Raw genomic sequence first — 13,738 nt, forward strand, 5'->3', positions numbered from 1 at the left:
ATGCAGTATATTACTAATATTATTACTAATATACTGCATGGTCAACCAATACAACTGTATTAATGCTAGTAATTAAAACAGTCAGTGTTCTTATGTCCCAATCCTACATAGATTACTACAGTATGTTTATTTTAATGAGGTACTAAAGATTTAGGTTATATATATATATATATATATATATATATATATAGCCAAAGTGAATGAGAGGAGGATGAGCATACTGACAGAGAGAGAGAGAGAGAGAGAGAGAGAGAGAGAGAAAGAGAGAGAGAGGGGTAAATGTAAAACAAAATACATAATCTAAGTGGACTCAAAGCAGTTTATGGGAGAATGGATGGGGAACATAGAACATTAGAAGTCAGCATTTGAAGTTGTAAACATTTGGCTTTGTGAAGTGAAATGGCTTTGCCTTCCCTCAGTGTTGACCTCACTACAATTTTAACTCTAGTTGTGGCTCTGTATGAAGTCTGTATTATTGAAGCTGTATTGTATGAGTGTTTGCTTCAGTGTCAGTATGGTGATACATGACAGATATTAAATCAGACTGATAGCATAACAGCTCCAGTCTGCAGTAACTGCTTGTAGCTCATTTTTCTTGTGACTGTTGCTTATTTCACGCAGCTACGTGTAGTAGATGTTGTAGCATGATCCTTCTAGGGAACAAACTATAATAAAATCACTATGTGTACTTTATAAACACATACAAAACAAAGACTATACACTCCAATCAACACAATAACAGAAATTTAAACATATTATATCATGGACAGTGTTTGTTGTAATTCTGCTTATATTTTCTAGTTGGTTAGATCCCTTCCCCACAGTTCTTCATTAATTTGGACCTCCATAGGACAGTTGGTATTGTTTGGGTGATAGATAATTGTCAGCACTTCAGTGACACAGACGTGGTGGAGGTGGTGTTAGTGTGTGTTACACTGCTATGAGTGAATCAGACACTCGTCATTTTTACTGATTTATGAACCTGTTTATCCTTTAACTCACAGTGCTGTTGATTTTTGGTGTTTGTCATTTTATAGTTTATAAATAAAATAAGTTAATGGAATTAAAAAAGCAGTGCTGCTGGAGTTTTTAAACACTGTGGCCTCTCACCTCCCAGTGTTTTAGACACATGATCCACCACCTGATAATACAGCTCTGTGGTAATCCTGCGGCTTTGAGAGGGTCCTGATCATTGTGTTTGTTGATGCACTAAAAGTGTATTTGATGGAATACAATCTTTTTTAAATTATGGTCATGGCCACAGAAATGTTCACAAGTCATTTTTTACAAGTCCAAGTCAAGTCTCAAGTCTCTCATCCCGAGTCCAAATGAATGCCATGAATGCCATTGTTCCAGACCACAGCATTGCTATTTCTTGATTTTAAATCTTGTACTGTACTGTCGTTTTTAGCACACACTACAGTATCAAAACTGATCAGATCAGTTTTAAAAGTATATTTAACTGTATTTTTATATATTTTAATTATTATTTTCTGTTTGTGTTTAGCATAATTAAGCATCTAATGCCTAATGTTTTTCTGTTTGAGGAAAAGGCGACACGGTGGCACAGCAGGTAGTGTCGCAGTCACACAGCTCCAGGGGCCTGGAGGTTGTGGGTTTGATTTCCACTCCGGGTGACTGACTGTGAGGAGTTGGTGTGTTCTCCCCGTGTCCAAAAACACATGTTGGTAGGTGGATTGGCAACTCAAAAGTGTCTGTAGGTGTGAGTGAATGTCTGTGTTGCCCTGTGAAGGACTGGCGCCCCCTCCAGGGTGTATTCCTGCCTTGCATTTAGCTGAGGGGGCTTTGAACCAGTTTGGACATTATTTTCTTATTAAACGGGGTGTTTATTTTTAATAAAAACCAAGCAAGAATAACAATATTGTACCTTGTTATTCGACAGGTTGTATTTTGCTGCAGAGATCACATTTAAAAAAATCTGAATTAATAAGATAATTACACATTAATATGCAGCCTATATGCTAATAATATAAATAAGAACCCAGCAAAAATTAACCAATAATTATCAATAAATAATTGTATTTTAACGACAATAGTTTAGCTACAGCGGATGAACTAGTCACTGCTTTGTCAGAGATGATTAGTGATGTGCAGATCCACACTGAAATATCAATACCTCTGATACCAGACATTTGCTATACAATCGATTCTCAAAAACAATTGAGATCTTGTCTAAATGATACGCGGCTGGTGGGAACTTATTTTTCTTCCGCCTGGGTACGTGCGTAATGAGTAAATGCAGCGGCACACGGCTCAGTCACTCAGTCTGTAGACACAGACACAATGACAGAATGTAAGCGGAGCTGCACAGACAAGATGTGGTTTGTGATGTTGTGGCAACACAACCAGCCTTGTGAAACACCTCAGGTTAAACCACAAAAACAGAATGCGAGACGTCTCTGGTGGAGTCCTTCGGTGCTGCAGGCAGGTACTATCCAGAGGGAGAAAATTCATTCATTATCTGTAATTGCTTATCCAATTCAGGGTCGCGGTGGGTCCAGAGCCTACCTGGAATCATTGGGCGCAAGGCAGGGATACACACTGGAGGGGACGCCAGGGCAACACAGACACACACACACTCAAACCTATGGACACTTTTGAGCCGCCAATCCACCTGCAACGTGTGTTTTTGGACTGTGGGAGGAAACCGGAGCAGCCGGAGGAAACCCACGTGGACACGGGGAGAACACACCAACTCCTCACAAACAGTCACCCGGAGCGGGAATTGAACCCACAACCTCCAGGTCCTTGCGACACTACCTGCTGCTCCACCGTGCCGCCCCTCTAATTTACTTTAACTGTCAAATTAATATTTTAAAATGTAGGTATTGACAAATCTGTGCAATTATTGTGCCATTTATTTAATTAATTAAATATTTTACTGGCAATTTAGATTTGAGTCACACAGCATTACAAAACAGCAAGTGTTTGTATCCTCTTATTGTAGGCTATTTGGAGAGACTACATACATAGAATCTAAATAAGATTAAGCATTCAGTGCAGAATCACCCCATCACTTGTTTTACCATGTGATTTTGTATCGTTTGAAGGTGATTCCCCAAGAGCAGCTACACTCAATATAATGAGCCACTACCTCAATATACTTCAGAGTTTAAAATAAATAAACCACCCTGATGTTTTGTATTCTTTATAAAGCTATGATTTGAAATACACTACTTTTTTTTAAATTTACTGAACACATTAGGTGTATTTGTACAGAGTATCGGATCGGATCGGTATCGCTGATACCAGCCTGAATTTTACTCAGTATCTGATCAGAAAGGTAATCGGAGGTAACGAACATCACTAGTGCTGATATCTGAAACTAATGATATAATAATTAATTACATTACACAAAGATAGTTCACGAGTCCAAGTTGAGTCTTAAGTCACAATTTGAGGGACTTAAATGCGACTCGAGTCAGAGTCTCAAACTCGATTCCCCATCTTTGCATGTCCACAACAATAACGCACAATGAGTGAAAAAAGCTCAGTGGAAAGAAATCTTTTCAGTGATTCAGTGATTCACTTTCAGTGATCGACTTCTGACACTGAAAGAGTAACGGAGCATGAATCTTAATCTGTAATCATGTCATTCTGAATATATTACTTTATAAAATGAGCTCCAGCTCTTTCAGATTTCTTCATTCTGTGTGTGTTACCTGCTGATGTTTCACACTAATACGTCATGTCCTCTGTTTCTCTCTCTGCTGCAGTGCTGGTTGTGCTCTTCCACCGTGGACAAACTCAAGGTGAATCATTACATGCATCTACTGAACTCTCTCATTATCATTCACATACACAGAGTATTACAGAGTATTCTGCGTATTTAAATGGCCATGTGAGGACACAGACATTTGGACTGTGTTCAGAAGGTTTATTTTCTCTTCCATGAATATTTAGTTACAAAATCTGTTCCCAGAGCTGAAGTAGAGTTTTGAGGGACTGTGGCCTACAATGTGAACAAGCTTGCATTCTAAGACCAAACAACCAGCAAGTGTGTTAACACCACCCAGACTGACTGTAACACAGCTTCAGTATAAGCTCCAGCAGTGCTATAAATGTGAGAGTTCATGCAAGAACATATGAAACAAGATGAAACTAAATTCATTTCTTTATTAAGACTACTTTAACATTATTAATTAAGTATCAATTAAACTCAATAGATTTGTTGTGTAAATGTATTATAGCCAGCTCTGTGGTTTGTTTTTCAACAAAAGCTTTATAAAATCTGCTTAGTCACATGTTAAAATTGTTAGAAATAGAAACCTGGAGTGGTGTTATTGTTGCACGGTGATCAGAAATGATGGTACATTCAGGTATAAATCCTGCTAATGGAATGTAGCTGATGTGTAAAACTGCAAGAAAAATCATGCAAAAATTCATCAAAGAGAATCATTATTACACTTACGCTGAGAGGTCATAATATTCAAGCTTCCTGCAAAAAATGGATTTATGCAACAGTCTGAAGATGGGAAATTGCACACTTGCACTCAGTTATCACTGATTTGACTGCTGTCTGAATAAAATTTGAACCTAGATATTGAGTTATTTGGGCTTTGGCTAAATTTATTATTAAAATGTAAGAAAGCTGTGGTGATTTGGCTGCTGTTTGGTCAGAAATGATGCAAACATCTTAACTTTGTCTTCAACTTTGAATCAAAAGCCTACTTTATTAGTTCTGCGTCAGTGGACACGCCGTGTTGAAATGGGATAAAAGAGTAGTCACTGAACAGCTTTAACTACTTTGAGGTTGGGACTGTGGCCTCAGGTTTTCAAATGGAATTTTCCCACTTGAAAAGTAGAAAAGTTCAGATTCCCTCTTGTTTATGAAAACAACACAACACACACACACACAAACACACACAAAAAGGTTTTAAAATATGATGATGATTGTGTTGTTGGTGACTCATAGTTGGTGACACTACTGACCTCCACACAGCAGATTAGGACTCAGTTCTCAGGGCTGGAAAACAACAATAAATCAGAGTAGTTGTGTAGGAGTGTGTTCACCTACTGTAGGTTTAACATGTAAAATGTTGCAAATTATTTAAACCCTGTTTCATTTAGAAATAACATAAATGGAAGACAAATGTTGGAACTGTGAACTTATATTGTTCTATAAAATTAAAAAAGATACATTTTAACTGATTATGTATTTTTATTGAAACTGTGCTGAACACAAGCCAGATTACCCTTCTCCTATTCAGTCTGGAAGGTTCCATGATTTCCAAAAGGAATAAATTTTTATTTGTTTAACCACAGGAAAGTGTTCAAATTTGCCTCCATTTGTTGCCTCCAACATGCTGCAATTTAACTGCTCTTGGGCTGAGAAGGCAGCTGCGTTTCTGGATCTTGTTTTTATATTGTTTCTGTTCTTTATGGTAGAATTTTCACTTGTATTTGTGGATGCAGTGTGTGTGGTTTTGGGGAGTGTTCCTGATTTCCTGCAGTGATTTCTGCTGCAGTATCATGTCTTCTTTTAATACAGTGCCATCTGAGGGCCCAAAGATCATGGCCATTCCATATTAGTTTTCAGACTCAAGACACTCGTACTCAAGATACTTATGTACTGAAGATGATGATATCACCAAGTTCTTTACTGTTTTATTCTGAGAAACTTTATTCTGGAATTATGTCACTATTTGTCTGTGCAGTCTTTTACAGAGTGGTGAACCTCTCTCCATTCTTACATCTGAAAGATTCAGCTGATAAATATAATCAGTTGGAAAATGTTGCTTTAGCTGTAACTGCTGGTGTGAAACATGTTTCTGCTGTGGATGAATGGAGGGAAAAGAAATAGGAGAAACGAGAAATTAAGTGGTGATATAAACAAAAAGAAGACTCCCACACCAGTTACAACATGTACATTTTCTATGAGAGGAGTGTGAATTGTGGCTGTATTTGAACCTAATCCTAACACTGACAGTGCAGAAAAATCAGAAATCAAATTTCAGGGTTTTTTAGGGAGAGCTTTTGAAGTGCAGACTGACTGAACAGAAACAGAACACAGAGACATTCAGAGTCATAGAAACTTTCATGCTTTTAGGATGGTAGAGTGACATTATAATTACATTATTAGTAATTAGTCATGTTTATTACAAATTATTACAAATTACTAATAGCCGCGGTGACTGTTTACAGTTGTATGCAGCAGTTTGGAGACCCTCTGCTAAACCCACTAAAGAAATATAACTTACATTTTAGTGCACATTTTCCACATTTATGGACATCTATTTTTTAATGTTTGTGTTTATATTTTGGCAGACACTGGGATGATATTGAGACACAGCCGTGCTGTAACAAGCAAAGTTTTACTAAGTGCCTTAGAAGAACAAAATGTGCAAAATGGCACAAGTAAACAGACTGTGTTTGGCCTAGACTTGGTCTGTAGCCAGATTCAGGGGCATCACAACCTCTACACTTCATTCTGACAGTGAGCCCCCAAACAACAACACGTCTCACTACACACCACGCCCAAACACACAGAAACATAAGAGAAAACCCTCCCTGATATGAACAACCACCAACTGCATCATAAACCCCAAAATCAGTGGCGGATGCTGGTCTTTCAAGGAGGGGAAGCTCAATTTCGGCCTACATCATAAAATGTGTCTGTGTATTTATACATATATTCTGCCCTCCGTTCTTTTTCAAGAAAATGATCTATGACCCTGTCGTACCAACAAGGCGTCTTTTCCAGGGACTTGACTAGTGTCCTCTCAATGGCCAGCAGGGCTAGGCTGCTTAAACGGCCTTGGCCCATGTGAAGTGTGTCCGCCTGTGAGTGCTTTGTGATGGTGGAGGGGCTCAGCAGCACCCACTGGACAGAAACTGCGATAGAAGTCAGAAAGAGTGATAGAAGTCAGTCTCCAAACACAAGCAGCTACAAAAAACCCACCAGAAATAGAAGTTTGATTTGTCGCTAGTCGTTTTTAACAAAGAAAATGCCACTAAGTGGATTAAGAAAGTCTCCGGTTCAACTCAGAACAGAATGAAAATTTAATGCTCCCACGGATCTTTACACCAAAGGATCGCTGATTCGCTCATTTCGCTGTCAATCAAAAAGGGATTCAGCCTCAGACAGATCATCCAATCATCATGCAGAAGCTGAGCGTCCGGGCCAGCCGAGGCCAGCCCACTGCCCCATAGACCCCCAGAGACGCTGAGCGTCCGATGGGCGGGACAAAGCCCAGCATTTATCCAATGACTCGTCTCGTTTCGCTGCACTTCGCTGCTTCTCCATTGAACTCTGTGGACGCTCGTCCAGAGCGTCCAGAGTGTTTAAATCACTGTGAAGCTGCGGGAATAATTTAGAGGAAAGCCGTGTCTTTACCAGTGATAAGAAGCTGATTCTGAACAAAACTTTGTTGTAGTGTGTTGTAGTGCATATTTATTCAATGACATGTACACACAACAGTGTATATTTGATCACTTATTTTTTGACGTTTTAGGGGAAGCTGAGCTTCCCTTGCAGTCTTAGAGCAATCACCTCTGCCTTAAATCTACGAACCAGGGGAGGCTGCAGTGCCTGCTGGGAGCTCTCCTGTGAGACCCCAAGCCAGAGCTGCTATAATATATACTTTAAATCCTTCTGCTTTGTTAAATAAATACAAATAATAAATAGTAACAGTGTGATAAAATGTGATGCAGGGCAAAAAGCAGCTGTGTCGACTTCTGCACAGAAGGTTTTGTTCCTGTGACGATATACATTACAAAGGTACTTGTGAACTTTGAACAGAGAAACTGTCATCCTTTGAAACTGACTCCTTTAAAACTGATCATTCTGTTAATACATTTTTATTAATAATGAATTAAATGTATCCCAGACAAAACCAGAGTAAAATCATCACTTGATTAGTACAGGCTTGGGGTTGTGTTGTTGAGCCTCACCTCAGGTCACTGTCTGTGAGGTGTTTGGTGTGTTCTCCCTGTGTCTGTGTGGGCTTCCTCCACGTGCTCTGCTTTCCTCGCACAGTCCAGAAACACATGTTGTTAAATGGAGTGGTTGTGCAGAAGTGTCCATAGGTGTGAGTGTGTGTTGCCCTGTGATGGATTGGGCGTAAGGTGGGAACACACCCTGCACAGTTTAGGATTGTGGTTACAAACAATGAATGAACAAATTTATCAATTAATGAATTAATTATTTAATAATACATGCTTCAGTTTGTGTCTTTTGAGAAATAAGTAAAATTATGTAATTAATTATAATTATTAAAATGGCTGTATACTGGAGGAGAAAAATGAGCTGTTTTGTTGAAAATATGGAACACACTACAGAGAAAAACTAAATATCTCATGTTGCTATATTTATGTTAAAACAAACACATGTACAATGTTTTACATCTAACAAATAACTAGTTACTTTCCACTAAAATATAGAGAAATTCAGTCCATGAAGAGGAAATGATATAATGTTTAACAATGTCATTTGATCAGGGGCCAAATGTTGAAGAAAACTGTACATTGTAATTCATCATTTCATATCAACAGAATATAAACCCAAACTGAAAGTGCAGCCTGAGGACGCAGTCTTTACTGGAGACAAAGTTACTCTGAGCTGTGAGCCGCCATATTCCACTGGATGGGAGTTTTACTGGTATAAAATCTCTCAGAATTTACAACATCTTCTGAATCATGAAAATAGACGCAGCAACAGAGTCAGTGTAACAGTGTCTACTCCAGGAGAAAAAAAGTTCCAGTGTGCAGTGGGCCGGCCAGGTGACAGTCCTTATTACTCCAGTGATCGCGTCCAGGTTACAGTCAGAGGTATGTATTGACTGCTACTGATTTCTATTTTACTAAAAACTTGAGTTCAGAACTGTGTGTGGTATAAGGGCGACATCCTCCTCAGTGAATCTCCACAGTGGAAGGAGAACAAATCTCTGAAGTTAATCTGTATCATGCAGGTGTTTATAACTGTAACACACACACACACACACACACACACACTCCAGTTAGGCTGTTACACTAACTGTACCAAGTGTGAGTGATGTCTTTATTACAGTTTATAGTATGATTTATTAATCTAGAAGTAAATTATAAATATATAAATCGGTTCTTTGCCTGTGTTATAGCATCATGGGATTAGTCTTTTAGGAGCCTCTGTGATTGCTACTCTGGGCTCAGCACTGCAGAATCTGCACTATGTACATTTTGGAGGAGGGTAGAAAACCACTCCCCCTCCAATCTCTGTAAAGTGCTGTAAAAATGAACTACACTAGGGGCAGCCCAGCAGCAAAAACCCAAATCTTACATTGTGTTTCTCTAAGTGTTGTTTTTCTGATAGAGACCAGTTTGGTGGTTTATCAGGTCCAGAACATTTTTAGATTTCTTCTTTTTTATTATTTAAATATTTAATTATTTGACTCTCCTCTTCTTTAAGCACATGTCTGACTTTTTCACAGCACCACAGTTCATTTCATTACAGCTGCTTCAGGAGCAAAACATACACTGATTCCCAAAGTGTGTGTGTGTGTGTGGGGGGGTGCCCTTTAGGGGGAGCACAGAGGTGTTTGAAAGGGGGTGCAGCAAGGCAAGTGTATGAGAGGAGTAATGCACGTCACTTGTAATAATTCCACTGTAAATGTGATTTGAGACTTTATTTAGTTTTGTTCATTAAGGAGATGCAGGTTTGTAAACAGAAGTTGTTTTGTAACATTTTGCCTTTAAATAGATGCTTTAGAATCCCGAAGTCAAGACTGAGCAGGTTTAGGAGCTGGTTTATACCTCAGTGAGTGGGAAACTTAATAAAAGGGTGATCTATATAGATTTGCTCATATGTAGTAACATGGTTTTGTATGAAGGGAATCTCTGGTGTGGTTTTTAAGTGTATTGTCCTGTGTTGCTGTAAAACATGTTGTAAGATGTTTGTAGATGTTTGTGAAATGGCTCTCACTCCCGGCCCCTTCTTTGTTATTGGAGCCACTGTGATGTAAGACAAACCTCAGAGGAATCTGAGAGTAAAGTGTATCATATCGTATGAATTTCAGAGTTTAAACTAAATTACAGTGGAGTCTGGAAGCATTAGATGTGTGTGCGTGTGTGTGTGTGTGTGTGTGTGTGTGTGTGTGTGTGTTGGAGTGTGGGTGTGTGCTCGAAAATATTCTCATTTATAAAAGGGGCAATGCAGCAAAAGTTTGGGAACCACTGATCTAGGTTTATCCACAGCCACAAAGTGGAAAATGTGGACAGAGTAACACACATCTATGCACACAACACCAGACCAAGGAGCACTCAAACCACAGGGGAATATCAGGACAAGACAAACGAGGAACACCTGTAGACAATAATGAGTCAGAGGCAGGACTAGGGTGGAGACAGGAACAAAACAATAACAGAGAGCCATGTGCTAAGTAAGCACATGGTGGAACAACAAACAGGACAGGGCCAGGATGTGACACACAGTTACTCTGAGCTGTGAGCTGCCACAGTCTGGATGGAGATTTTCTGGAGGAAAGACTCTCAGTATTTACACCCTCCTCTGATTCCTGAAGATAGACACAACAACACAGTCAGTGCAGCAGTGTGTACTCCAGGAGGAACAGAGTTCCAGTGTGCAGCGCTCAGGGAGATTATTATTCTGTGTTCTACAGTGATACCATTCAATTACAGTCAGAGTTATGTGATGACTTCTTTTTCCTAATTTACAAATAACATGAGTTTAGAAAATTGTGGGTGTTTTTATTTTAATATTTAAAGTATGTCATTGCTCTCAGAAGGAAACTTTTTTCTCCAAAGCTAAGTTTACAGGAGTAAGAAAAGGTTATTTTTATATTTTAAGAAGAGTTTGAGCATTTATTGGTTCCTTTGTGAAGAAAACTGTCCCAGAATAAAAGTGCAGTTGGTGTTTCCAGTGTCAGAGAGAACTAGAGAAACATCAGAAATGGAGATACCTGGTTTTGTTCTGTTATGATAAACATATAAAAGCATTTGTGGTCTTTGAACAGAGAAACCAACGCCTACAGTGAAGGTCCAGCCAGATCAGAGTGTTTTCATCAGAGACAGCATCACTCTGACGTGTGAAATACAAACTGGATATTCCTGGATACATTATTGGTTTAAGGGTGACACACTGCAGTCTAAACACTCAAAGGTTTACCAAATCTCTACAGTTGACAGGAATCATGGAGGTGCATATTCCTGTGAAGGAGGACTTTCAGGCCAAATAAGCATTACCACTATTGTAGCTACAGGAGATTAGTTTTATTCAGGATTTTATGGAGCCATCTCTGAGATCAGTTGCCAGATTCACAAACTCTTTCCTAAGAAAAAACTAACAAATGATCTTTGGATAAAAGTAGTTAGTAGTTAAATGCAATAAAAAAAAGTTTTCAAATATAGTCTTCATTATTTCCTTAAGATTTTCTCAACACATTCTTCATTGTTTTTTCTTCTGTAGACAGAGTGTAATGAAGCGTTTCATGCTGAATTTTACAGTTTATAAATGCTGTGAGACACATCTTTAAAAATGAATCACCCATTATTCCCAGTGTTCAGTTAAATCTCTGCAGCTGATGGAGAAATGGAGGAAAAGAATAATCAGACTAGATGAGCATTAGAAACATGTAAATAAACTAGAACTAGAAGTGAGGGTGAAGGAAATCTTTTAATCTTCTTCTATTAGTAGTGATTCAGCTCTTTAAACTGATCATTTTAGAGGTTTACCTGAAGTCTACTGTAGGGAAATGGGACGTCTCTCAAAATTGATGAAAAATGGAAAACCTTTATTACAGCAAACAGTTGCAAGATACAATGATGTACAGTGGATTCAGCGGAGCTGGACTGAACATTGAGTAGTAGAAAAACAGCACAAAAACGCCTTCCCCTAAGCTCCTCCTGAAGGATGTGATGTCAGTTGTGTCTGAATAAAGTCTATGTGCAAATACCACTCAAGTTCTAACTCTACTCTAAATTGAGTTCTGCCACCTTCATGTTTAGACTAGTTCCCTTTGTCTGTGATGGTTGTTGATTACTCAGTAATAAAATTACTTTGATATTGATATATACTAAATAAGTCAAATGGTCACCCTATCTCTAAGAAGACACACTGGTTTGGAACATTTATTATGATATTAATATTGTTGGTTGCAGCAAGGTAAGCCAGTCACATTTGGGTCCATGCTTTAATTTCTTACACTACTCAACTCTAAAAAAAAGTCCAAAAAGACAAAAACTCAAGGTAAAGAAGTACAAGCCGCGATCCAAAAATCCCAGCGAAAATAAAGGAGCCACGATCAGAAACAGAAAAAGAGATTTAAAAACTGCAGGAGAAACCCGCTCAGAAATGTGCAGAGAATTCACACAACACTTTTTCTTTCTAATGCTTTCTAATGTTTGACTATGGTTTGGTTCGTTTGAGAAGAGTTTCTTTCACAAAAAATCAGGGCAGTTGATTTTTCCAGATTTGTTTAAAAATAATAATAATAATAAAAGAAATAGAGATGAAATGTTTTGTTCTGTTCTGATAAACATTTCAGAATTATTTGTGATCTTTGAACAGAGAGACCAACGCCTACAGTGAAGGTCCAACCAGCTCAGAGTGTGTTCATCGGAGAGAGAGTCACTCTGACATGTGACACACAAAGTGGAGATTACCAGAATTATGAGTGGTATCAGAGTATTGGTCCTTACCCCAGTTCTCAAAGGAAGGAATATGTCATCAGTTCTGTGGCTCAGACTCATAAAGGTGATTATACCTGTAAAGGAAAAGGATCTTCAGACCGAATATACACACACACCAGCGCCCCTTTAACACTGACTCTATCAGGTGAGTGTGACTCTACTGTTACATTATTCCTGTTCTAAGAGATATTAGTTTATGAATACATTATAAATATTTAAATTCATTACTTTCTTCTGTTATAGCTTCAGGAGATTAGTTTTTTCAGGAGATTATTGAGCCTTGATTTTTCCACTCCTCCAAAGTTCAGTTTTACATGTTGTTTCCATTCTCTGCTTCTCAAAGATCCAAATAAATCCAAACACATTCAGTGATGTTGAGGTCTGGACTCTGGGGTGGATTGATTATTGACATTTACACATCCTTTCAGACCCAGAGCTCACAGCAGGAGAATGGATTTTTCTGGAGTGTAGATGAAAGCTTTAAGTGTAGTTTGTCTGAAAGAGACAGTTTTGATGTTTTCTCAGGTCCAGGAGTTTATATACAGTGGTGTAAAAATGTGTTTGCCCCCTTCATGATTTCTTTTTTTTTTGCATGTTTGTCACTCAATGTTTCAATGTTTCAGATCATCAAACAAATTTAAATATTAGTCAAAGACAACACAAGTAAACACAAAATGCAGATTTTAAAAGAAGGTTTTAGAAATAAGAAATCATGAAGGGGGCAAACACTTTTCACACCACTGTTAGTTCTTCATTTATTATTTAAAGGAATGCAACATAATATTTTACTTTAAAATTATATCTTCAAAATCATTGTGACGCTTTACTGTTTTATAATATGGAGAAAAGAGCCTCAGTTACAGCTACATTGGGTTCAGCACTGCAGAAACTGCACTATGTATCTTTTGGAAGAGGGAGGAAAAACCAATCACCTCCTGCATTTTCCCCATTGATTTCAATACAGTGCTGTAAAACTGAATTACACTGGGGGAGACCCAGGAGCAAAAAACTTACCTAGTGTTTGTTTAAATGTTAAAATATTTTTCACAGCACCACAGCTCGCCTCATTATAGCTGCTTCATGAACAAAGCAT

At 38.3% G+C, this 13,738-nt stretch overlaps 1 protein-coding gene across 1 annotated transcript in view; it reads left to right on the top strand.

Moving 5' to 3' along the window:
• Positions 1-2,304: 2,304 nt before the first annotated feature.
• The window catches only part of LOC136666302 (Fc receptor-like protein 5), a 71,677-nt gene continuing 60,243 nt past the window's right edge, over positions 2,305-13,738 (top strand). The window contains exons 1-3 of the mRNA XM_066644399.1: positions 2,305-2,449; positions 8,515-8,790; positions 12,524-12,790. Coding sequence (XP_066500496.1) covers positions 2,305-2,449; positions 8,515-8,790; positions 12,524-12,790 — 688 coding nt within the window. The remainder of the gene's footprint in view (positions 2,450-8,514; positions 8,791-12,523; positions 12,791-13,738) is intronic.

The sequence above is a fragment of the Hoplias malabaricus genome, chromosome 14 (genome assembly GCF_029633855.1).
Source record: "Hoplias malabaricus isolate fHopMal1 chromosome 14, fHopMal1.hap1, whole genome shotgun sequence".
Lineage (NCBI taxonomy): Eukaryota > Metazoa > Chordata > Actinopteri > Characiformes > Erythrinidae > Hoplias > Hoplias malabaricus.